Source organism: Martes martes (assembly GCF_963455335.1).
Source record: "Martes martes genome assembly, chromosome: 1".
In the NCBI taxonomy this organism is placed as follows: Eukaryota; Metazoa; Chordata; class Mammalia; order Carnivora; family Mustelidae; genus Martes; species Martes martes.
The window spans coordinates 211,088,256-211,114,242 of NC_137888.1; the positions used below are offsets into that span (position 1 = coordinate 211,088,256).

A 25,987-nucleotide genomic window follows, 5' to 3' on the forward strand; every position below is an offset into this window, starting at 1 on the left:
TCCTGGAGTTAAGAGTCTTTTATGGTTTGCCTCTCTCTGTTTTCATCTTATTTTATTTTTCTTTCCCTTCCCCTATATTCATCTGTTTTGTTTCTTAAATTCCACATATGTGTGAAATCGTATGGTATTTGCTTTTGTCTTTCTCTGACTGACTTATAAGTTGTAAGGAGGTTTATTGTTTTTCTTTTACCTCTGTGTCCCACATCAGTATTTATTTTCCTTCTCAGACTTTCCTGCAAATTCCGGTGGAAGGAATACGTGCACATTGTAGAACACGTAGGAAATCCAGTAAGAACAAAGGAGTATACGAGCTTGAACCGAATCTTGAGTGATGAGTAGATATTAATTTGTGAAAGACGAGCGTGATAAGTATGGACAGAAGGGAGAGACGAGTGCAGAATTATGATTTGTTCGGCTGGGGAAGTGCAAGAATGTCTCTATGATTACCGCAGGCGATGGGAAGGATGTTGTGGGAGGTACCGCTGGGGCCAGTCGTCATTCACTATTCTCTGCAGGGCGGGCTGGCTCAGCCTCTGGGGCTCGCGGCGGCATCCCTGGCCTCTGCCACTAGGTGGCAGCAGAGCACCGTTTGTTGTAAAACCCCCAAAAGGTAGCACCTTTACCCAATCTTCCTTGGGGGGCGGGGTGAGACCGGGTTGAGAGCCGCTGTAAGAGGGAGACGCAAGATGGGTCATTAGGGACACAATACACTAACGAATGAGGTTTGAAGGAGGGAACTGATAGGGTCAGGTTTTTATTACAGGAAAATTCCTGTGGTTGCCCCGTCCTTTCTCTTGTGCAGATTTGTTTCTTCTCAGTCGGAAAGGTTGTCCAGTTCCCCCCCCCCCACCTGCAACGTCCCATGTACACAGCAGGTCTTCTAGATGTAGGGTTGGCCCGCAGAAGCAAAGAGATCCCCGTCGGATCGCCCATCAGAAAAAGCTGCAGGAAGCCCAGTGGCAGCCAGCAGCCTGCTCTCAGAGTCTTAGACCTGCCCCTGGAAGCCAAATGCGAACCCGCCCTGCCCCCTTGGGTCCAGTGCTCCTACCCTATCCCCACAGGGGCCTGCGACACTGAGTGCACACGGACACACACAGGCACCCGTTGGTGGTGTGAGGTTCCTGCAGCTGTGACCTCAGCAAACAAAAGTGCCCTGTCTTTTACTTCCCCAGCTGAGACCACGACCAGAACCTCTGCTCCTGGAAGGGAGAAAAACCTGACCGTCACCTCGGCCTCCAGCCCTGACAGCAAGGTGACAGCTGATGTTCAGGTGTCCTTACCCCACCCAAGATACAGCCCCAGCACGGCTGCCCTGGGGGGCTCCGAGCACCCCAGGGCACTCCTTCCCAGTACCCCCACAGGCACGGCACCGACCCAGGCAGGCTCAGTTCAGTCCACCAGTGAAGCCCGGCACACGCGGCGGGCAGAGACAAATCCTGGAGTGGCATCAAACGTCACGGAAACCGCTGTCAGCCCTTCTCCTGCTGTGGACGTCCCTGGGATCCCCACTCTGAAGAGCAGCCCCCACAAAGGAACTTCACCCGGAGAAACCACGGAAGCGAGACGTGGCTCCGTCACCCATGGGCGGACTGTCCCCACCAGCGTCACAGTGACAGGAAGTGGCAGTTTGGCGAGCAGCTGGGCCAGGACCAGCCCCTCCCCAGAAAGCCCAGCCTCCTCTGAGATACCCACAGGTGTGAGTGTGACAGTGAAAAGTGCCCCCGTCACCTCTGCAGCTGAGACGGCGACAGACACTAGTTCACGTACTCCAGGAGTGACACACTCGTCACCTGAGATGCTTTCTCCTACTTATCCCAAGACCTCATCTAGGGAGACCCCAGACTCCAGGGAGCCGGCGAGCCCAGGACAGACTCTGTCCCACACTGGACGTCCCTTGGCCTCCCCTGAGCCTGGTTCTGAGGGAGACACCATGCTGACCTCCCGTGTGCCTCTGCTGTCACCTGCTTCAGATCTGCGTGATCAAGGGTCGGGCTCCAGCACATTCTCAACGCAGAGACTTACCACTCCCTTGATCACAGGGACCCCTTTCCTCATGACACCAAGAAATACAGCAAGTACTGGAAAAGTCACAAGTCTGACCTCTGCCCTGGCCCGTCCCTCTCCCTCGGGGGAAGGGACCATGGGGATGCTGCCCGCCCTCAGCACCTCCCTGGAAGCCCCAGACACAGCCAGGACTCTGGCTTTGGAACTGTCAGGTCGCCCCACAGCCCTCAGCATCACCAGCGTCTCCAGAGTGAAACCTTCCCTTTCTCCATCGCCCTCCTCTGCCTCGGAGACCCACACAGACTCAGCAGGCCCTGAGTTTCCTACAACTTCTCAGTCATCTCAAACCTCCCCCTTTATCTCCGTGGCAGCGAGGTCACAGGCCCACACGAGCTCACTTCATTATCCCACTGCCCTTCGCGACAGCGCCTGGCTGGAGACCAGTCCCAGCTTTGAGACAATGTCCCCTTCGGCATTAAGTGCCGTTCCAGCCGCCGCCACTCCTCCTGCTGCGACTGATGTGGCTCCAAGATCAAGTGTCCTAAACACCGGCTCCCTGGGAGGAATGTCCCCAAAGGAACCTTCAACAGCCATGTTCCCAACACAGAACACGAGAGGCCCAGCCGCCGTTGGTGCCTTAGCTTCCAGAGGGGTGCAGCCCGCGAGGGGAGATGGCGGCGACCCAAAGTTGGGAACTACCCGGCTTCTCCCTGGAACCCCATCCCCATCTGAGACATCCATGTCCTCCTCACCTAGGAAGACCCCAGCCAGTACCAACCCAGGGAAGAGCCCCACCGTTGTCCTGGGTACGTCAGCCCCATCGGTGGGGTCCAAAGAAGAGACAGTCTCTCCATCCAGACGCCCGCTGGCATCAGCAGACTCATCGAGCTTCAGCCTCGGAGCACACACCCGTTCAGAGCGTCCCAGCGCAGTGGTGGAAACCGGCTCTGACCCACCCCTCACCTCCGCCTCCAGGAAGACCACCACGGCTGTATCAATAGCAAAAATGGACACGAAGGAAACGTCTGACTCTTCAGGATCACCCCCCGAGATGTCCGTTCCCGGAAAGACCAGCCCCCGTGGTACCTCCTACGTCACCCCTCTGGGTCCCAGAGTAACACAAACAGCTCAGGTCACCTCCTCCCTCCCAGTGAAGGAGCTCAGAACCGTGGACACCTATGCGGGTGAGTCCACCCGCCCAGCGACTCACCCTGAAAACCCCAAAACCCTAAGGCCACCTGGTCCCACCAGCCCATCCACAATAGCAGGGACGAGCGCAGACACAGCTGAACGCTCCACTGGGTCCCAGGGCCCAGGTCTGGCAGAAAAGTCCCCTGGATTCGGGACACAGTCAACCCTAGGACCCGCGTCTGGAGTGGCCACTGCCTCCCCTACCTCCAGAAGCAGCACCTGGGAACTGAGCTCTGATGCGGTAGGTGCGTCCTTGACCCCGACGACCAGTAAGGAGAACACAGTCACTTCTTGGCTGTGGGCTCTCACTACGTCTCTCCCTGTGGCCACGTGGCTGAGCACGCGCTCCACGGAGGACACGGCCTCGACCGCCCCTGACATCTCAAGTCTAAGTTCATCTGAGACAACGTTTGCTACGTCTACACCTGTACCTTCCAATGAACTTTCAAGTGTGGGGGTAGACAGCAGTGCTCTCCCAGAAAAGGATTTGACCCCTGTGGGCCAGCCCCTGGGAGGGGGTACAGACACGGCCTCCCAGCACCTCACCGTGGGCCCAGAACCTAGTGCACCCACTTCACTGATCTATCCCTCCCCCGATATCACAGCCAGAGGTGTCACAACCTGGGGGACAAGAGGCAGCACCGGTGTGTCTGAATCCAGACCTCCAGGCCCCCCCAGCAGAGCAGCTGGGCAGAGTGCACTGCCACCCCTCCCCGCCACTCCTCCATCGACAGAGCCCACCTCCCCAGCGGCACTCACCGCTTTGACATCCGAGAAGGGATTCACAGCTTCAGAACTGGCAAGACCGGTCAGCTTCGTGTCTCGAGCTGAGACAAGCTCACCCCCACGGTGGTCTACAGAGGATCAGCATCTCGCTGCCCGCTCTGCGGAAACCAGCAGAGGGGTGACTCGGACGTCTGACCACGGAAAAGCCACAGTTGAACTGGGAACAAGTTTAGCTGTCAAAGGGAATTCATCTCTGTCTTTAACTCCAAGCACTCCTCAAAGGCAAAGCGACCCCTGGTCAGAATCTTCAGTGACCATAAGCAGATTGGGGCCAGGATCCTCTTCTTCAGCCTCTTCTGTGTCCCCCGAGGTGACCACTGCATTGGGCATTTCCCCCACAATGGGGGAAACCGCTTCCTCCTTAGTCTCTGTACTGCAGGGCACGAGATCTTCCTCGTCTCCCCCAGGGGCTACATCTTCTGTGGACACTGGGGAGGACACGGGGACAAGCTCTACCATGTCACAGTCTAGCTCATCCCCTGGACGGGGGATCAGTTCCTCTTACACATCCCTCCCCGTTAGCAACAGCCCTGATTCTTCTGATCTGTCCCCCACGGCAGTGACCCAGGCCTCTCCCTTAGACCCCATGGCCTCAACTTGGGTCTCTTCTTCAGCATTTACCAACATTCTGGCACAGACCAGCCACCCCTCTGCCAAGACTAGAAACCCAGGGCTAGAGGACAACAGCCTGGGAGTGGAGACTGGCCTGGCCAGAACCTCATCAGGACTCTTAACCTCTTCTGAAGCCGAGACAGAGCCCCACCGGACATCCGCCTCTGTCCTCTCAGGGGCCCCACTCCACAGAGGTGAGACTTCTGGGTCAGGAAGCACCTGTTCCTGATCCTGACAGCTTGCCCCATTTATGAATAAGGACCGGCTGCCTCTGCCTTCTTGGAAATGGGTTTGTTTTCCTTGGTTGGTCAGTGAAGATGGTAAGAAATCCCTTCCCCTTTTCTGACAGCGTATTTTACTTGTATTGCTTCAGGATTCTGGCTGCAGGGAAATGTCTGGTCTATATCTGTATCTGGTTTTCTGGTTCACTGTAGAACTCGCCTGCATAGACCCAGACTGTGGGATTGCTCCTCCGTAATTCGCTTTGTAGCCATTCCTGATGCATATCACCTTTTTATTAAAAAGATGTATTTATTTGAGAGAGAGAGAGAGCACCAGCATGGGGTGGAGAGAGGGGCCGAGAGGGAGGAAGAGGAATGAGCAGACCGTACAGTCGTTGTAGAGCCTGACACAGGGCTTGATCTCACGACCCTGAGATCATGACCTGAGCTGAAACCAAGAATCGGACGCTAAACCGACCACACCACCCAGGTGCCCCATGCGTATCACATCTTTTATAAAAACTTCTTTTTCGTGGAGGTAAAATGTATAGTTCAGTGGCGCTAAGCACACTCACACACTGTGTGCAACTGTCCCCACCATCCGTCTCCAGAACTTTTTTTATCTTCCCGAGCGGAAACTCTGTTCCCATTAATCACTAACTCCTCATTTCCCCCTTCTCCTAGCCTTTGAAATCACCATTCTACTTCTGTCTCTGTGAATTTGACTATTCTAGGGACCTCATACAAGCGAAATCATGTAATATTTACCCTTTAGTGTCTGGCTCCTTTCACTCAGCATCATGCTTTCAAGGTTCACCCATGCTGTAGCAGGTGTCAGAGTTCCCTTCCTTTTTAAGGCTGACTAATATCCCATTGTGGATATACATCACCTTTTGTTTATTCATACACAATGGACATCTGGGTTGGCTCTACCTTTCGTCTATCGCCAATCGTGCTACTATGAGCATTAGTGTACGAATATCTATTTGAGTCCTTTTTGTGCTTTGGAGCAAATACCTAGTAGTGGAAATGCTACACAATATGGTAGAATACCACATTTCTGTGTTTGGGTTTTGAAACTTCTTCTTGGGGTCACCTGTGCTCACCCAGATGAGAATCAGCCCATTGTGACTAACCTTTCCTACACATCCCTGATGGATGATCCTTCTCAGTAAGAGTGGTGGGAATAGAACTATGTGGCTTCTGTGTCTGTGTCATCTCCCTGAGATGACTGATCACGTCATCTTAGTTGTCATTATCTATATAACGACCTGCTTCCCATCAGGAATCTGATGGGAATCTTTCCTGACACTATCTAGTATATGCCCTCCACTATGTCCTATTAGAATACCTAAGTCAAAGTCACCTGGGCAGCCAGCTGCCTCACTCATATACCTCTTTGACCAGCCTATTCTTTATAGAATAGACCAGCACTTTGATGCCATGACCTCCAGACTTTCTGTGGATTCTGTTGATGCTGGAACTAAAGGCAGAGGAGAACTAGTTACTGCCCATCAGTACCTTATTCCATGGTGCTTGTTCATGGCACAACTTTTGGGCAGAGTTGGCATTCTGGTCACCCCAAACCTATGTTCTCCTGTCTCTACTCTTTGAGCAACACTTCCTTGTAAATAATCTTTGTTTCCAATGTGTTCACATGTTGATTTTTCTCAAACACATTCCTTCTAAACTGACCAATATCCATCCAACCCACCTGTCTCTCCTGTAGGCACTGATGGGACTGTGGTGTCCATTACTAACTTCCCCACATATGAAAGTTCCTCATGGCCGAACAGTGATCCTTCAACACCTGTGACCGTGGATGACCCTGCAGGTATGATATGATAGCTGCTGCTTAACTTTATCTTTCTAGGAAACATGTTTTCTGTTCTCTGGTAAACTGTGTTTTGCTAGAACTAGTCTGAGAAGTACCACCTGGATTTCTCCTAAGAATGTAGGTCTTTTGGCCATACTTCTTCAATATGGATCTTAATTATCTCTAGGAACATAAGAGATCATTCTGTGTTCACGACGTGTTCATTAGTGTATGGCTTTTACTGAAAGAAGTCCAAAACTATCATGATAAGAATTGATCAGGGATGGTTGACGGCTCCTGGAATGATCCTTACATGGGAAAAAGCCGCCATCTTGGAAGATGGGATGCCATGAGCAAGTCAGCTCTGTGTCCCAGAGGTTCATCTGAAAAGGAAATTGTTCTCTCTTGTCAGGAAGAGGTGACAGAGGTTTGGACACTGACCTATTTTATAATCTAACTTTCCCTGCACTTAGTTTCTCTTTAAAGGCCATACAGGACTTCCCAAAATGGGAAATAATAAGAGAGGATGGATACGGAATTATGGCCTAATTCTTTAGAAGTAATATTCAGTGGTCAAGGGTTTTAGATGAGGGAACAGGGGCCATGGGCAGGGTAAATAAGGTCAGACATGGGAAAGGAGCAGTACCTGTAGGAAAGGAGGGACAGATTCTCCTCCACATGGTCAGAAACGGGACTTGTTAAATGTTCTCTCAGGACAAACTCAAAAGGGATTAATCTAATAATCATGGGAAACCTCACCACAATCACTAACACTTCCTAAAATCATGAGGACACTTTTTAGCAATGGAGGGCTGAGGAAACGACTACACTGTATCACGTCACAGCTTCTCCTGATGGCCAGCAGATGACCACTGTGTGTGCTAAGACTTCAGGAGTAGATCAGACTGATACACCATACATTTCCGTTACTTCTGAGAAGCCAAGCACACTGCCTTATGTGAAGGACACCTTTCTCGATTCTCTGCCTGACCCTGCATCTACCTTGATCTTGACAACTAGTGAATAGCCATCATCAGCACCTAAGTCCAGGTCAACTGCTCAGAGAGACACAAGTTCCCAGGAACTCATTCTGGAGCTTGAAACCAGCCTGTCCATCTCAATATAGGCCTTCTCTCCAGGGTCCAGGACAGATGGGGTCAAGCATCCTTGGAATGGTCAGGAACACAGGAACGGCCATCACAGGAACATGAGTCCTTACCAGCATGGAGAGCAAGCAGAGTTGTCCCTCAACTCTCACGGTGGCATTTACAATGTCAGGGCACAAGTTCCCAGTAGCAGTAACTCCTGAAGGAAATTAGATTCTGAGGACAGGTTCCAAGGGACAGAGCTTGAAGGTTCCTTTCCTAGAGATGAAAATGTCACCCGTTTTCAGTAGTGAGGTACCAGTGACTACTGAGACGATGGGGTAGGGGCTCTTGGCCAACTGTTGGGTCACTCACTCACCTGAGAGCGCAGAAGCTGGGAATAGTTCTCCAGCTTGGATCACTACCTCAGTGGAGATAGCAGCTGTGTCTGAGACCACCACAGACACAGAGGGAACTCATCCTTTCACACATGTGGTGGTGGCCACTTCTGGGGATGACCACTTTCTTCTGCTCCTACCCATTCAGAATCCCACAAGGTCACACCACCAACAGTTATAGCCTTCACTGTGGAGGCCACCAGCCTTTACATTTCAGCCTCCATTCTTCCTAAGTCTGCGAGGACTGGGGCAGAATCTGGTTCCTCACAATCTCCTAGATGGAGGGAGACGAGTACTTCTCAGGATTCCTGCACGGGCACAGACTCAGCACGGTCTTCTCCCAAATGTTTGGTGATGCTACTACTGAAATCACTGGGGCTGAGTTCACTTCCTGTGACAGAGTCCCTAGCCCAGATTTACTCAGTCAGTGGGTAACACTGACACTCTCTGACAAAACCAACATCAATCATTCTATCTCCCCTCCCATGACAGATTCTTTACACATGACCTTCAACACACCAACAAGTCCATCTAGGACTAGAGCAAACAGCTCTCTTACTCTGAATACCACAACTGCAACCTCCTGGGAAGGGTCCCCTCTGTTGAGACTCGGGGTTTTTCACTCTCCGAGATGACCACTTCTACAGAGAATTAGAGGATCCTTCATAGGCAAGACCTTCTTTTGGAGAACAGACTAAATCTCTGTCCTCCCTGGTACCTGCCCTAAGTTCAACCTCAGTTTCTTCTGTTTCCTCCAAAGCAGAGAGATCCAGAACCCCTAATTCTCCTCCACCTGCATCAGGACTAACACTATCCACATCAACCATAAACATTCAATCCCAGAAAACCACAGCTTCCCCAGGCAGTGGCTTTCCAGAAGATTCCTTCTGGTCCCTGAGCACTGCTGTGGAAGAAGACAGGAAAAGCATTTCTTGTGTATAGACATTTGAGGGAATGCTAGGCTGACACCTCAATCCTCTTATCCTTCAGGGACTCAGGACTCTGTGACAACCCCCACTCAGGAGCTGAGTGAGGGAACAAATGGAGCCATCATGTGGTCACCGGGTGACCCTACGTCTCTGGTGACGATCATCAGCCTGGGTATGTATGATCATCTTTGTGTACTAAGATTACCACTGGTCTCTGGAGTAAAATAATTGATTGCCTGAATCCTGTGCGCTGGTACATAATCAGAACTTTCTGCTGTGGTATCTAGAGGCTATTGATAATATTTTTTTTAAATTTTGACTTACTTAATTTAAATTCAATTAATTAACATACAGTGTTTCATCAGTTTCAGATGTAGAGTTCAGTGATTCGTCCATTGCCTATGACACCCAGTGCTCATTATTTTTTTAAATTTTATTTTATTTTACTTTTTCAGTGTTCCAGGATTCATTGTTTATGCACCACACCCAGTGCATGCAATCCATGCCCTCCATAATACCTACCACCAGGCTCACCCATCCCCCTACCCCCTACCCTCCAAGACCCTCAGTTTGTTTCTCAGAGTCCACAGTCTCTCATCATTCATCTCCCCCTCTGATTTTCCCCCAACTCTCTTCTCCTCTCCTCCCAGGGTCCTCCATGTTATTCCTTACGCTCCACAAGTAAGTGAAACCATATGATAATTGACTTTCTCTGTTTAACTTATCTCACTCAGCATAATCTCCTCCAGTCCCATCCATGTTGATACAAAAGTTACATGCCCTCCTCAATGCCCATCACCCACTTACCCCATCCCCCTACCCACCTTCCCTCCATCAACCAATATTTTTTATGGAGCATTTATTGATTTCTTTCTTTTTTTTTAATATTTTATGTTTTTGTTTTAGAGACAGAGGGTGTAGGGGGAAGGGCAGAGGGAGAGAGAGGGAGAGAATCCTCAAGCAGGCTCCCCACTGAGCACAGAGCCTGATGTGGGGCTCCATCCCAGGACCATGAGATTGTGACCTGAGCAGAAATCAAGAGTTGGATGCTTAACCACCTGAGCCACCCAGGAACCCTTAGATTTATTGATTTCTCATATGAATTGCTTCTCCTTAGTAATTTGTATGTTGAAGAGCCAATCTCTTCAGCCTTAGGAAGAGATGCAGTGTCTATACAAATGAGTTGAGCAATAGTGAAGGGCCTTCCTAACTCAGACACCATCACTAAAGTCAGGGATTGGCACAGACAGGAAAAGATACACTTGAGATGCCGTTGGTTTGCTCTATGGGACAATTCATAATTATAAGATGATTCCAATACTATCCACTGTTACAATATTCAGTACATGGCCCGCAGGTGAAAGGTGTTCATTTAAGGTGCTTAAGAGGATGAATACAGCTGTCCTGATGCCTGAAAGCATCATTTGACATTCAATGTCATTTGACATTCAATGGCATTCGATATCAATTTGACATTGACAATCATTTTACCTTCTATGGTAGAAGGTAGAAATGTTCTGCCTTTTCCTGATGAGAGGTGAAGGAATGTGCAAATACATAGGAATTAATGTGCCTTGATATACCTCTTCCCTTAACCTGCTAAAACCAAGCCACAGAGCTTTTAATTAGAATCACAATTTTGAAGTCTGGGGGATAAAGGCAGATATTAGACTAAAATAGAATGATTGAAGGCTGGACCAAGGAGGAGAAGCAGAGCAAAAGGTGGAAGAGCTTTCCCCCATTCCTGGGTAGAATCTTAACCCTCCATTAAGGCATGAGATATGGTATATATGGTCTGCATGGAGGCCACACTGATATAGAAACACAGGATGCCAGAGGGAGCTCTGCGAGCCAGTAGACCAAAATCATATACCCAACATCAGACACAAGGATGGACAATAGGATTCCTGCCACCTAGAGGAGCAGAATATGTGTAGATTTGTAAGGAGAAAGGAAGGAGAATCAAAAGCAGAACCCCTTTTTTACTTCCTTGTAAACTTCCTAACTAAAGAGCTGTTTCAGTCACAGGCCTGTCCACCAGAAGCCCAGGAACATCTGAAGATATCATAAACCCAAGCTCTAGGGAGCCCAGCAGCAGCCACAAGACCAGAACCACTGTGGGAACTTCCTTTAGGGAGACCACAAAAGAGACTGCCTCCACAGACGTCGTGGTGGGACCCGCCACCCTTCAATCCCTGACCACAGGAAGTGGCAGCACCAGACTCCTTCGCTTGCCCACACGAACTGTGGTACCAGCAGAGTCATCTCCAGAAACAGTGGTAGTTACAAAAAACGCCTTACATTCCCCATATCCAGCTGAAGCTCGGGCCACTACATACTCTGGGACACCAGAAGGGACAAGCCAGTCAAGAGGAACAATGTCTTTCCCCCACCCAGAGTCAACTTCCACAGGGACTGTCCAGCAAGTGAGCTCAGTCCTGACTTCTAAAACAACTGAAATGGACTTGTCCACATGGCTTGTGGGGACCACAGTGGGCACGAATTTCCCTTTCAGCACAACTTCCACTGGCCTTCAGCACTCTGCAACAAGTCTATTTGTAACCCCCAAAGTAGCCACGAGCTCAGTGACAGAGAAATCTGAACTTGAAACCATGACAAATGTCAGCACCATGGTCACTCCTTCCATTGCCTTCAGTAAGAAGGCAGTGATGGCTGAACCACAGACCGGTGGATCTGTGGGGGAGGCTCATTCATCCACTAGCCCATGGTCAGAGCAGACAGCTGGGCAGGACCCAACACTGAGTGCCTCCCCTGCAGACCCAGACACAGCTATTACCACCCCCCGTTCTGATAGGTCAGAAGGCTCAGCCACTATCAGCCTCATCAGTGTGGCAAGAGAGAAAGCTCACTCCTCTGCATCAACTACCTCCCCTTTCATGGGGCCCAAGTCTAAGTCCATCACGGGATTGGAGACCCCTGAAACCTCACCTCTACCTGCGGCCCTTTCTGTGACATCATCTCCTACAGAACAAACAAGCAAGGGAGGGGCCCTCCCTGTGAAGGTCATCACCTCCAGCCCCGGGGGAACAAGGTCAGTTTCAACTGTAATGCCTAGCCCAGAGAGGAAGTCCAGGACCTTAGACAGCACCCAAACACAAGGGACCTCTCCATGGACTGTCACAGACACAGCAGCCTACTTCCATGTCACTGGTTTGCCTGGAGCCAGTTCTACAGGGACAACACTGGCTTCCTCGGCAGTGGCCATTGCAACAGCTGAACAACAGGCAAGTATGTCTGTGGGTGAGGCTTATTCAGCTGCTGTCACATGGTCAGAGAAGACAACTGGGAGTGATCCGATCCATGGTGCATCTCCAGAGGCCACAGACACATGGCATCTAACCACCAGACAACGAACTACATCACCATTGGTGACCTTTAAAAGCCAAGCCACTACTGGCCTCACCTATGGCTCGGGACGAATACTGAGCTCTTCCCTATCTATCACATTTCCTTCGATGGGGTCTAAGGCACTGGTGGCCATCACAGGTGTAGTGGCCGGTGATGCTGCCTCTACAACTAGACAACGGTCACAAACCTCATCTCCTGCAGAAGTGAACATCACGGGTGTCACCATAGCCCCTACTCCAGATATCGCCACCACCATCACCACCATGGGAAACAACTCAGTCCTGACTACCACGTCCAACCCGGAGAGGAGAGTGAGCACCCTGGTCACAGAGACCAGCATGTCTACCCAAGAGCATCCTTCCAACTGGTCACCTACAACTGCTTCTGTCCCAACATCAAGCTCCTGGGCTGTAACAGACACAGCTTCAATGTTGGAAGCCACAGGTTCTGCTGAAACAACTTCTGTAATGGGCATGTTATCCTTAGCATCTAGCACTGAATCAGGCTCTTTATCTACTTCCCATGGCCTTGGGACCATCCTTGGAACCAGCCTAGCCATTCCATCTCCTCACGCTTCAGCTGAAGACACAAAGTCCACAAATATGAGAACATGGCGTCCTTCAGACACAACACCATCTATGCCCATCTCAACCACTTCTGGGATCAAGAAGATGAGCCCCTCATATCCTCATTATGTAAGCACAAGTGGGACCAATGACCATCCAAATACAAAGACTGACCCCCAAATCCCCCCTCCTATTTCTCCATCGGATTTTTGGCCCACTCTGGACTGGGCTACTGGGAAATCTGTATCATCATCCACAGCCACTACCTCACTTCCTCAAGGGGGCACAACGCAAGAATTACCTGGGGAGAACAAGGTCAGCCCAACTACCTCACAGCTGCCAGTCGTGACAGCAGAAACTAAAAGTGGGTTCACACCTACTGAGATGGTAAGTCCTTCCAGAGTCACTTTATCAGGGAGGACAGATCTCATCAGCAAAGAAGCAGAACACAGTTCTCACCAGTTTCCTACCACAACAGCTATAACCAGGGAAACCCAAATGTTAATCCCTGGAGTTACATCACAGGGCACAGGTGCCATGGATGCGTCAAGAGCCTCCTGGGCCGAGACTCACTCGGCTGGGACTCAGGGCTTTACACGCTCACTTGTGACCATTAGCGTGGACACAGGTTCTGAGGATGTGTCACAGACCAGCCTTTCCTCTGTCCATGATACCACATCTCATTCCCCCCTGGTGGCCTCGCATGCCCCAACGTCACCTTCTCTAATTTCCCCCACATCACAAGCCAGGGACCTTTCTCCATCTGTCCCTGCCACATCACCTGCCACACAAGGGACCACCGGCACATTGAACACAAGCTTGGGACCTGTGACAAGTCCACATTCAGGTTTGAACAGCACCTCAGGTGACACCCAGGTAATTTCAGAAGCATCCACTGCTACAGAGGGACTCCACCTTTCCGGGAACACAGCAGTGACCAACATGGGGACCATCACGACTGCACAGGAGTCCCAGTCCTCTGCACCAGCAGGATCAGAGACACCGAAAGGCACCACTACAGTAGTCACCTCTTCGCTCAGAGTGGATGCCTCATTTTCCACACCAGAGGCTGGCCTTTCTGAAGCCACAGAGTTTAAGATAAACTCAATGTCACCCATGGGCCTGGAACCATGGGATACTGGCACCTCGTGGCACACCATCATGGCCTCAGAGAAAAACACTTCAGTAGTAGTCACTGATACTACCAGAGAAGCCCCACAGACCAACGTCAACTCCTCCAACAGGACATCCATCCTTGGCACTGATCACTCCACAATGTCACCAGACACAAAAATCAACACCAGCCTCTCTACCTCCTCCATTGTAACTGAGTCCACAGCTATGGCCATGGCCACCAAAACACCTCTCACAGGGGATACATCACAGGACATGAGTACCACAGATGCATCAGCCATGGCCTCTTGGGCTAAGAGTCTCTCAGCTGGGACTCACGGTTTTACCCGCCCACTTGTAAACATTAGTGAGGAGACAGGTTATGAGAAAGTCTCACAAACAAGCCCTTTCACTAACGAAGACACCAAATTATCTCCCGTCCTGCCCACACGTACCACAACGTCGACGTCCCTGAATACCCACACATCACAAGCCAGAGACCTTTCTCCAACCCTCCCTCCCATCTCACCAGACACGCCTAGCATGCTGGGGAAGACAGGTACATTGAACACAACTGTGGGAGCTAGAACAAGTCCGACTTCAGGTTTGAGCAGGGCCTCAGGTGACACCCAGGTGATTTCAAATGCATCTGCTGCTACAGAGGGACTCCACCTGTCCGGGAACACAGCAGTGACCAGCTTGGGGACCATCACGTCTACACAGGAGTCCCAGTCCTCTGCCCCGGCGAGATCAGAGACACCCAAAGGCACCACTGCACGAGTCACCTCTTCGCTCAGTGAGGACGCCTCATTTTCCACCCCAGAGGCAGGGCTTTCTGAAACCACAGAGTCTGAGACACAGTCAGCGTCATCCCGTGGCCGGGAACCACGGGAAACTAGCACGTCCCCGCACACCACCGTGGACTCGGAGACAATGAGTGTCCCTTCTCCAGTGTCCATTGATACTACTGCAGAGGACTTTAAGACCCATGCCATCTCCTCCAGCAAGACATCCATCCCTGGCCCTTCTCAGTCCACGATGTCAGCAGACATCTCCCCAGGAATCAACACCAGGCTCTCTACCTCCTCCATCTTGACCGAGTCCACAACGATAGCCACGGTCCCCAAAACCGTTCTCCCTGGGGCCACATCACAGGACACAAGTACCACGAATGCCTCAACCACGGCCTCCGGGGCTGAAAGTCACTCAGCAGGGACTCAGGTTTCTGCAAGCTCAGTAGTGACCATTAGCATGGGCACGGGTTCTGAGGTTGTGTCACGGACAAGCCCTACCTCTGACGAAGACACCACATCTCCACCCCCCCTGGTGCCCTCACATGCCTCGACATCACCTTCTCTACATCCCCCCACATCACAAGCCAGGGAGGCTACTTCACCTGTCCCTGCCTCTTCACCAAGGACGACTGTCATGCTGGGGACCAGTGGCGCGTTGCGCACAAGCTTGGGACTTGTGACAAGTCCACCTTCAGGTGTGAGCAGCACCTCAGGTGAGAGCCAGGTGTTTTCAGAAGCGTCTCCCGCTACAGAGGGACTCCACCTTTCCGGGAACACAGTAGTGACCAGCTTGGGGACCATCACGTCTACACAGGAGTCCCAGTCCTCTACCCCAGCGAATTCAGAGACACCCAAAGGCACCACTGCAGTAGTCACCTCTTCATTCAGTGGGGATGCCTCATTTTCCACCCCAGAGGCTGGGCTTTCTGAAACCACAGAGTCTGAGACACAGTCAGCGTCATCCCCTGACCTGGAACCACGGGAAACCAGCACGTCCCCGCACACCACCGTGGACTCGGAGACAATGAGTGTCCCTTCTCCAGTGTCCACTGATACTACTGCAGAGCACTCTGGGACCCATGCCATCTCCTCCAGCAGGACATCCATCCCTGGCCCTTCTCAGTCCACGATGTCAGCAGACATCTCCCCAGGAATCAACACCAGGCTCTCTACCTCCTCCATCTTGACCGAGTCCACAGCGATAGCCACGGTCCCCAAAACCGTTCTCCCTGGGGCCACATCACAGGACACAAGTACCACGGATGTCTCAACCACGGCCGCCGGGGCCGAGAGTCACTCACCAGGGACTCAGGTTTCTGCAAGCTCAGTAGTGTCCATTAGCGTGGGCACGGGTTCTGAGGTTGTGTCATGGTCAAGCCCTACCTCTGACGAAGACACCACGTCTCTATCCCCGCTGGTGCCCTCACATGCCTCGACATCACCTTCTCTACATCCCCCCACATCACAAGCCAGGGAGGCTACTTCACCTGTCCCTGCCTCTTCACCAAGCACGACTGTCATGCTGGGGACCAGTGGCGCGTTGCGCACAAGCTTGGGACTTGTGACAAGTCCACCTTCAGGTGTGAGCAGCACCTCAGGTGAGAGCCGGCTGTTTTCAGACGCCTCTCCCGCTACAGAGGGACTGCACCTTTCCGGGAACACAGCAGTGACCAGCTTGGGGACCATCACGTCTACAAAGGAGTCCCAGTCCTCTACCCCAGCGAGATCAGAGACCCCCAAAGGCACCACTGCAGTAGTCACCTCTTCGCTCAGTGGGGATGCCTCATTTTCCACCCCAGAGGCTGGGCTTTCTGAAACCACAGAGTCTGAGACACAGTCAGCATCATCCCCTGGCCTGGAACCACGGGAAACCAGCACGTCCCCGCACACCACCGTGGACTCGGAGACAATGAGTGTCCCTTCTCCAGTGTCCTCTGATACTACTGCAGAGCACTCTGGGACCCATGCCATCTCCTCCAGCAGGACATCCATCCCTGGCCCTTCTCAGTCCACGATGTCAGCAGACATCTCCCCAGGAATCAACACTAGGCTCTCTACCTCCTCCATCTTGACCGAGTCCACAGCGATAGCCACGGTCCCCAAAACCATTCTCCCTGGGGCCACATCACAGGACACAAGTACCACGGATGTCTCAACCACGGCCGCCGGGGCTGAAAGTCACTCACCAGGGACTCAGGTTTCTGCAAGCTCAGTAGTGACCATTAGCATGGACCCAGGTTCTGAGGTTGTGTCACGGACAAGCCCTACCTCTGACGAAGACACCACATCTCCATCCCCGCTGGTGCCCTCACATGCCTCGACATCACCTTCTCTACATCCCCCCACATCACAAGCCAGGGAGGCTACTTCACCTGTCCCTGCCTCTTCACCAAGCACGACTGTCATGCTGGGGACCAGTGGCGCGTTGCGCACAAGCTTGGGACTTGTGACAAGTCCACCTGCAGGTGTGAGCAGCACCTCAGGTGAGAGCCGGCTGTTTTCAGAAGCGTCTCCCGCTACAGAGGGACTGCACCTTTCCGGGAACACAGCAGTGACCAGCTTGGGGACCATCACGTCTACACAGGAGTCCCAGTCCTCTACCCCAGCGAATTCAGAGACACCCAAAGGCACCACTGCAGTAGTCACCTCTTCGCTCAGTGAGGACGCCTCATTTTCCACCCCAGAGGCTGGGCTTTCTGAAACCACAGAGTCTGAGACACAGTCAGCGTCATCCCGTGGCCGGGAACCACGGGAAACTAGCACGTCCCCGCACACCACCGTGGACTCGGAGACAATGAGTGTCCCTTCTCCAGTGTCCATTGATACTACTGCAGAGGACTTTAAGACCCATGCCATCTCCTCCAGCAAGACATCCATCCCTGGCCCTTCTCAGTCCACGATGTCAGCAGACATCTCCCCAGGAATCAACACCAGGCTCTCTACCTCCTCCATCTTGACCGAGTCCACAGCGATAGCCACGGTCCCCAAAACCGTTCTCCCTGGGGCCACATCACAGGACACAAGTACCATGGATGCATCAACCACGGCCTCCGGGGCCGAGAGTCACTCACCAGGGACTCAGGTTTCTGCAAGCTCAGTAGTGTCCATTAGCGTGGGCACGGGTTCTGAGGTTGTGTCATGGTCAAGCCCTACCTCTGACGAAGACACCACGTCTCTATCCCCGCTGGTGCCCTCACATGCCTCGACATCACCTTCTCTACATCCCCCCACATCACAAGCCAGGGAGGCTACTTCACCTGTCCCTGCCTCTTCACCAAGCACGACTGTCATGCTGGGGACCAGTGGCGCGTTGCGCACAAGCTTGGGACTTGTGACAAGTCCACCTTCAGGTGTGAGCAGCACCTCAGGTGAGAGCCGGCTGTTTTCAGACGCGTCTCCCGCTACAGAGGGACTGCACCTTTCCGGGAACACAGCAGTGACCAGCTTGGGGACCATCACGTCTACAAAGGAGTCCCAGTCCTCTACCCCAGCGAGATCAGAGACCCCCAAAGGCACCACTGCAGTAGTCACCTCTTCGCTCAGTGGGGATGCCTCATTTTCCACCCCAGAGGCTGGGCTTTCTGAAACCACAGAGTCTGAGACACAGTCAGCATCATCCCCTGGCCTGGAACCACGGGAAACCAGCACGTCCCCGCACACCACCGTGGACTCGGAGACAATGAGTGTCCCTTCTCCAGTGTCCTCTGATACTACTGCAGAGCACTCTGGGACCCATGCCATCTCCTCCAGCAGGACATCCATCCCTGGCCCTTCTCAGTCCACGATGTCAGCAGACATCTCCCCAGGAATCAACACCAGGCTCTCTACCTCCGCCATCTTGACCAAGTCCACAGCGATAGCCACGGTCCCCAAAACCATTCTCCCTGGGGCCACATCACAGGACACAAGTACCACGGATGTCTCAACCACGGCCGCCGGGGCTGAAAGTCACTCACCAGGGACTCAGGTTTCTGCAAGCTCAGTAGTGACCATTAGCATGGGCCCGGGTTCTGAGGTTGTGTCACGGACAAGCCCTACCTCTGACGAAGACACCACATCTCCATCCCCGCTGGTGCCCTCACATGCCTCGACATCACCTTCTCTACATCCCCCCACATCACAAGCCAGGGAGGCTACTTCACCTGTCCCTGCCTCTTCACCAAGCACGACTGTCATGCTGGGGACCAGTGGCGCGTTGCGCACAAGCTTGGGACTTGTGACAAGTCCACCTGCAGGTGTGAGCAGCACCTCAGGTGAGAGCCGGCTGTTTTCAGAAGCCTCTACCGCTACAGAGGGACTGTACCTTTCCGGGAACACAGTAGTGACCAGCTTGGGGACCATCACGTCTACACAGGAGTCCCAGTCCTCTACCCCATCGGGATCAGAGACACCGACAGGCACCACTGCAGTAGTCACCTCTTCGCTCAGTGAGGACGCCTCATTTTCCACCCCAGAGGCTGGGCTTTCTGAAACCACAGAGTCTGAGACACAGTCAGCGTCATCCCGTGGCCGGGAACCACGGGAAACTAGCACGTCCCCGCACACCACCGTGGACTCGGAGACAATGAGTGTCCCTTCTCCAGTGTCCATTGATACTACTGCAGAGGACTTTAAGACCCATGCCATCTCCTCCAGCAGGACATCCATCCCTGGCCCTTCTCAGTCCACGATGTCAGCAGACATCTCCCCAGGAATCAACACCAGGCTCTCTACCTCCTCCATCTTGACCGAGTACACAACGATAGCCACGGTCCCCAAAACCGTTCTCCCTGGGGCCACATCACAGGACACAAGTACCACGGATGCCTCAACCACGGCCTCCGGGGCTGAAAGTCACTCAGCAGGGACTCAGGTTTCTGCAAGCTCAGTAGTGACCATTAGCATGGGCACGGGTTCTGAGGTTGTGTCACGGACAAGCCCTACCTCTGACGAAGACACCACATCTCCACCCCCCCTGGTGCCCTCACATGCCTCGACATCACCTTCTCTACATCCCCCCACATCACAAGCCAGGGAGGCTACTTCACCTGTCCCTGCCTCTTCACCAAGGACGACTGTCATGCTGGGGACCAGTGGCGCGTTGCGCACAAGCTTGGGACTTGTGACAAGTCCACCTTCAGGTGTGAGCAGCACCTCAGGTGAGAGCCAGGTGTTTTCAGAAGCGTCTCCCGCTACAGAGGGACTCCACCTTTCCGGGAACACAGTAGTGACCAGCTTGGGGACCATCACGTCTACACAGGAGTCCCAGTCCTCTACCCAAGCGGGATCAGAGACACCCAAAGGCACCACTGCAGTAGTCACCTCTTCGCTCAGTGGGGATGCCTCATTTTCCACCCCAGAGGCTGGGCTTTATGAAACCACAGAGTCTGAGACACAGTCAGCGTCATCCCCTGGCCTGGAACCACGGGAAACCAGCACGTCCCCGCACACCACCGTGGACTCGGAGACAATGAGTGTCCCTTCTCCAGTGTCCACTGATACTACTGCAGAGCACTCTGGGACCCATGCCATCTCCTCCAGCAGGACATCCATCCCTGGCCCTTCTCAGTCCACGATGTCAGCAGACATCTCCCCAGGAATCAACACCAGGCTCTCTACCTCCTCCATCTTGACCGAGTCCACAGCGATAGCCACGGTCCCCAAAACCGTTCTCCCTGGGGCCACATCACAGGACACAAGTACCACGGATGCATCAACCACGGCCTCCGGGGCCGAGAGTCACTCACCAGGGACTCAGGTTTCTGCAAGCTCCGTAGTGTCCATTAGCGTGGGCACGGGTTCTGAGGTTGTGTCATGGTCAAGCCCTACCTCTGACGAAGACACCACGTCTCTATCCCCGCTGGTGCCCTCACATGCCTCGACATCACCTTCTCTACATCCCCCCACATCACAAGCCAGGGAGGCTACTTCACCTGTCCCTGCCTCTTCACCAAGGACGACTGTCATGCTGGGGACCAGTGGCACGTTGCGCACAAGCTTGGGACTTGTGACAAGTCCACCTTCAGGTGTGAGCAGCACCTCAGGTGAGAGCCAGGTGTTTTCAGAAGCGTCTCCCGCTACAGAGGGACTCCACCTTTCCGGGAACACAGTAGTGACCAGCTTGGGGACCATCACGTCTACACAGGAGTCCCAGTCCTCTACCCAAGTGGGATCAGAGACACCCAAAGGCACCACTGCAGTAGTCACCTCTTCGCTCAGTGGGGATGCCTCATTTTCCACCCCAGAGGCTGGGCTTTCTGAAACCACAGAGTCTGAGACACAGTCAGCGTCATCCCCTGGCCTGGAACCACGGGAAACCAGGACATCCCCGCACACCACCGTGGACTCGAAGACAATGAGTGTCCCTTCTCCAGTGTCCTCTGATACTACTGCAGAGCACTCTGGGACCCATGCCATCTCCTCCAGCAGGACATCCATCCCTGGGCCATCTCAGTCCACGATGTCAGCAGACGTCTCCCCAGGAATCAACACCAGGCTCTCTACCTCCTCCATCTTGACCGAGTCCACAGCGATAGCCACGGTCCCCAAAACCATTCTCCCTGGGGCCACATCACAGAACACAAGTACCACACATGTCTCAACCATGGCCGCCGGGGCCGAAAGTCACTCAGCAGGGACTCAGGTTTCTGCAAGCTCAGTAGTGACCATTAGCGTGGGCACGGGTTCTGAGGCTGTGTCATGGTCAAGCCCTACCTCTGACGAAGACACCACGTCTCTATCCCCGCTGGTGCCCTCACATGCCTCGACATCACCTTCTCTACATCCCCCCACATCACAAGCCAGGGAGGCTACTTCACCTGTCCCTGCCTCTTCACCAAGCACGACTGTCATGCTGGGGACCAGTGGCGCGTTGCGCACAAGCTTGGGACTTGTGACAAGTCCACCTGCAGGTGTGAGCAGCACCTCAGGTGAGAGCCGGCTGTTTTCAGACGCGTCTCCCGCTACAGAGGGACTGCACCTTTCCGGGAACACAGCAGTGACCAGCTTGGGGACCATCACGTCTACACAGGAGTCCCAGTCCTCTACCCCAGCGAATTCAGAGACACCCAAAGGCACCACTGCAGTAGTCACCTCTTCGCTCAGTGGGGATGCCTCATTTTCCACCCCAGAGGCTGGGCTTTATGAAACCACAGAGTCTGAGACACAGTCAGCGTCATCCCCTGGCCTGGAACCACGGGAAACCAGCACGTCCCCGCACACCACCGTGGACTCGGAGACAATGAGTGTCCCTTCTCCAGTGTCCATTGATACTACTGCAGAGGACTTTAAGACCCATGCCATCTCCTCCAGCAAGACATCCATCCCTGGCCCTTCTCAGTCCACGATGTCAGCAGACATCTCCCCAGGAATCAACACCAGGCTCTCTACCTCCTCCATCTTGACCCAGTCCACAGCGATAGCCATGGTCCCCAAAACCGTTCTCCCTGGGGCCACATCACAGGACACAAGTACCACGGCTGCATCAAGCACGGCCTCCGGGGCTGAGAGTCACTCAGCAGGGACTCAGGTTTCTGCAAGCTCCGTAGTGACCATTAGCGTGGGCACAGGTTCTGAGGTCGTGTCACGGACAAGCCCTACCTCTGACGAAGACACCACATCTCCACGCCCCCTGGTGCCCTCACATGCCTCGACATCACCTTCTCTACATCCCCCCACATCACAAGCCAGGGAGGCTACTTCACCTGTCCCTGCCTCTTCACCAAGGACGACTGTCATGCTGGGGACCAGTGGCGCGTTGCGCACAAGCTTGGGACTTGTGACAAGTCCACCTTCAGGTGTGAGCAGCACCTCAGGTGAGAGCCGGCTGTTTTCAGAAGCATCTCCCGCTACAGAGGGACTGCACCTTTCCGGGAACACAGCAGTGACCAGCTTGGGGACCATCACGTCTACACAGGAGTCCCAGTCCTCTACCCCAGCGGGATCAGAGACACCCAAAGGCACCACTGCAGTAGTCACCTCTTCGCTCAGTGGGGACGCCTCATTTTCCTCCCCAGAGGCTGGGCTTTCTGAAACCACAGAGTCTGAGACACAGTCAGCGTCATCCCCTGGCCTGGAACCACGGGAAACCAGCACGTCCCCGCACACCACCGTGGACTCAGAAACTATGAGTGTCCCTTCTCCAGTGTCCACTGATACTACTGCAGAGGACTCTGGGACCCATGCCATCTCCTCCAGCAGGACATCCATCCCTGGCCCTTCTCAGTCCACGATGTCAGCAGACATCTCCCCAGGAATCAACACCAGGCTCTCTACCTCCTCCATCTTGACCGAGTCCACAGCGATAGCCACGGTCCCCAAAACCGCTCTCCCTGGGGCCACATCACAGGACACAAGTACCACCCATGCATCAACCACGGCCTCCAGGGCCAAAAGTCACTCAGCAGGGACTCAGGTTTCTGCAAGCTCCGTAGTGAACATTAGCGTGGGCACAGGTTCTGAGGTTGTGTCACGGACAAGCCCTACCTCTGACAAAGACACCACATCTCCATCCCCGCTGGTGCCCTCACATGCCTCGACGTCACCTTCTCTACATCCCCCCACATCACAAGCCAGGGAGTCTACTCTACCTGTCTCTGCCTCTTCACCAAGCACACCCGTCATGCTGGGGACCAGTGGCGTGTTGCGCACAAGCTTGGGACTTGTGACAAGTCCACCTTCAGGTGTGAGCAGCACCTCAGGTGAGAGCCGGCTGTTTTCAGAAGCGTCTCCCGCTACAGAGGGACTGCACCTTTCCGGGAACACAGCAGTGACCAGCTTGGGGACCATCACGTCTACAAAGGAGTCCCAGTCCTCTATCCCAGCGGGATCAGAGACACCCAAAGGCACCACTGCAGTAGTCACCTCTTCGCTCAGTGGGGATGCCTCATTTTCCACCCCAGAGGCTGGGCTTTATGAAACCACAGAGTCTGAGACACAGTCAGCGTCATCCCCTGGCCTGGAACCACGGGAAACCAGCACGTCCCCGCACACCACCGTGGACTCGGAGACAATGAGTGTCCCTTCTCCAGTGTCCATTGATACTACTGCAGAGGACTTTAAGACCCATGCCATCTCCTCCAGCAAGACATCCATCCCTGGCCCTTCTCAGTCCACGATGTCAGCAGACATCTCCCCAGGAATCAACACCAGGCTCTCTACCTCCTCCATCTTGACCCAGTCCACAGCGATAGCCATGGTCCCCAAAACCGTTCTCCCTGGGGCCACATCACAGGACACAAGTACCACGGCTGCATCAAGCACGGCCTCCGGGGCTGAGAGTCACTCAGCAGGGACTCAGGTTTCTGCAAGCTCCGTAGTGACCATTAGCGTGGGCACAGGTTCTGAGGTCGTGTCACGGACAAGCCCTACCTCTGACGAAGACACCACATCTCCATCCCCGCTGGTGCCCTCACATGCCTCGACATCACCTTCTCTACATCCCCCCACATCACAAGCCAGGGAGTCTACTCTACCTGTCTCTGCCTCTTCACCAAGCACGACTGTCATTCTGGGGACCAGTGGAGAGTTGCGCACAAGCTTGGGACTTGTGACAAGTCCACCTTCAGGTGTGAGCAGCACCTCAGGTGAGAGCCGGCTGTTTTCGGAAGCGTCTCCCGCTACAGAGGGAATGCACCTTTCCGGGAACACAGCAGTGACCAGCTTGGGGACCATCACGTCTACACAGGAGTCCCAGTCCTCTACCCCATCGGGATCAGAGACACCGACAGGCACCACTGCAGTAGTCACCTCTTCGCTCAGTGGGGACGCCTCATTTTCCACCCCAGAGGCTGGGCTTTCTGAAACCACAGAGTCTGAGACACAGTCAGCGTCATCCCCTGCCCTGGAACCACGGGAAACCAGCACATCCCCGCACACCACCGTGGACTCGGAGACAATGAGTGTCCCTTCTCTAGTGTCCACTGATACTACTGCAGAGCACTCTGGGACCCATGCCATCTCCTCCAGCAGGACATCCATCCCTGGCCCTTCTCAGTCCACGATGTCAGCAGACATCTCCCCAGGAATCAACACCAGGCTCTCTACCTCCTCCATCTTGACCGAGTCCACAGCGATAGCCACGGTCCTCAAAACCGCTCTCCCTGGGGCCACATCACAGGACACAAGTACCACCCATGCATCAACCACGGCCTCCAGGGCCAAAAGTCACTCAGCAGGGACTCAGGTTTCTGCAAGATCCGTAGTGACCATTAGCGTGGGCACAGGTTCTGAGGTCGTGTCAGGGACAAGCCCTACCTCTGACGAAGACACCACATCTCCATCCCCGCTGGTGCCCTCACATGCCTCGACGTCACCTTCTCTACATCCCCCCACATCACAAGCCAGGGAGGCTACTTCACCTGTCCCTGCCTCTTCACCAAGGACGACTGTCATTCTGGGGACCAGTGGCGTGTTGCGCACAAGCTTGGGACTTGTGACACGTCCACCTTCAGGTGTGAGCAGCACCTCAGGTGAGAGCCGGCTGTTTTCAGAAGCGTCTCCCGCTACAGAGGGACTGCACCTTTCCGGGAACACAGCAGTGACCAGCTTGGGGACCATCACGTCTACACAGGAGTCCCAGTCCTCTACCCCAACGGGATCAGAGACACCCAAAGGCACCACTGCAGTAGTCACCTCTTCGCTCAGTGGGGACGCCTCATTTTCCACCCCAGAGTCTGGGCTTTCTGAAACCACAGAGTCTGAGACACAGTCAGCGTCATCCCCTGGCCTGGAACCACGGGAAACCAGCACGTCCCCGCACACCACCGTGGACTCAGAAACTATGAGTGTCCCTTCTCCAGTGTCCACTGATACTACTGCAGAGCACTCTGGGACCCATGCCATCTCCTCCAGCAGGACATCCATCCCTGGCCCTTCTCAGTCCACGATGTCAGCAGACATCTCCCCAGGAATCAACACCAGGCTCTCTACCTCCTCCATCTTGACCGAGTCCACAGCGATAGCCACGGTCCTCAAAACCGCTCTCCCTGGGGCCACATCACAGGACACAAGTACCACCCATGCATCAACCACGGCCTCCAGGGCCAAAAGTCACTCAGCAGGGACTCAGGTTTCTGCAAGCTCCGTAGTGACCATTAGCGTGGGCACAGGTTCTGAGGTCGTGTC

The 25,987-nt window shown here is 53.7% G+C and overlaps 1 protein-coding gene across 1 annotated transcript in view; it reads left to right on the top strand.

Annotated features, from left to right (window-relative positions):
• Window positions 1–2,140: 2,140 nt before the first annotated feature.
• Window positions 2,141–25,987, top strand: part of MUC16 (mucin 16, cell surface associated) — a gene marked incomplete at both ends in the record, with an annotated part of 103,330 nt that continues 79,483 nt past the window's right edge. Inside the window, 22 exons of the mRNA XM_080820813.1 lie at window positions 2,141–2,211; window positions 2,980–3,188; window positions 3,441–3,622; window positions 3,856–4,003; window positions 9,104–9,218; window positions 11,699–11,857; window positions 12,584–12,722; window positions 13,146–13,341; window positions 15,043–15,209; window positions 15,509–15,597; window positions 16,279–16,482; window positions 17,164–17,367; window positions 18,049–18,252; window positions 18,934–19,137; window positions 19,415–19,615; window positions 19,819–20,022; window positions 20,704–20,907; window positions 21,589–21,792; window positions 22,070–22,243; window positions 22,474–22,677; window positions 24,244–24,447; window positions 25,129–25,332. Of these exons, the coding sequence (XP_080676939.1) occupies window positions 2,141–2,211; window positions 2,980–3,188; window positions 3,441–3,622; window positions 3,856–4,003; window positions 9,104–9,218; window positions 11,699–11,857; window positions 12,584–12,722; window positions 13,146–13,341; window positions 15,043–15,209; window positions 15,509–15,597; window positions 16,279–16,482; window positions 17,164–17,367; window positions 18,049–18,252; window positions 18,934–19,137; window positions 19,415–19,615; window positions 19,819–20,022; window positions 20,704–20,907; window positions 21,589–21,792; window positions 22,070–22,243; window positions 22,474–22,677; window positions 24,244–24,447; window positions 25,129–25,332 (3,890 nt within the window). The remainder of the gene's footprint in view (window positions 2,212–2,979; window positions 3,189–3,440; window positions 3,623–3,855; window positions 4,004–9,103; window positions 9,219–11,698; window positions 11,858–12,583; window positions 12,723–13,145; window positions 13,342–15,042; window positions 15,210–15,508; window positions 15,598–16,278; window positions 16,483–17,163; window positions 17,368–18,048; window positions 18,253–18,933; window positions 19,138–19,414; window positions 19,616–19,818; window positions 20,023–20,703; window positions 20,908–21,588; window positions 21,793–22,069; window positions 22,244–22,473; window positions 22,678–24,243; window positions 24,448–25,128; window positions 25,333–25,987) is intronic.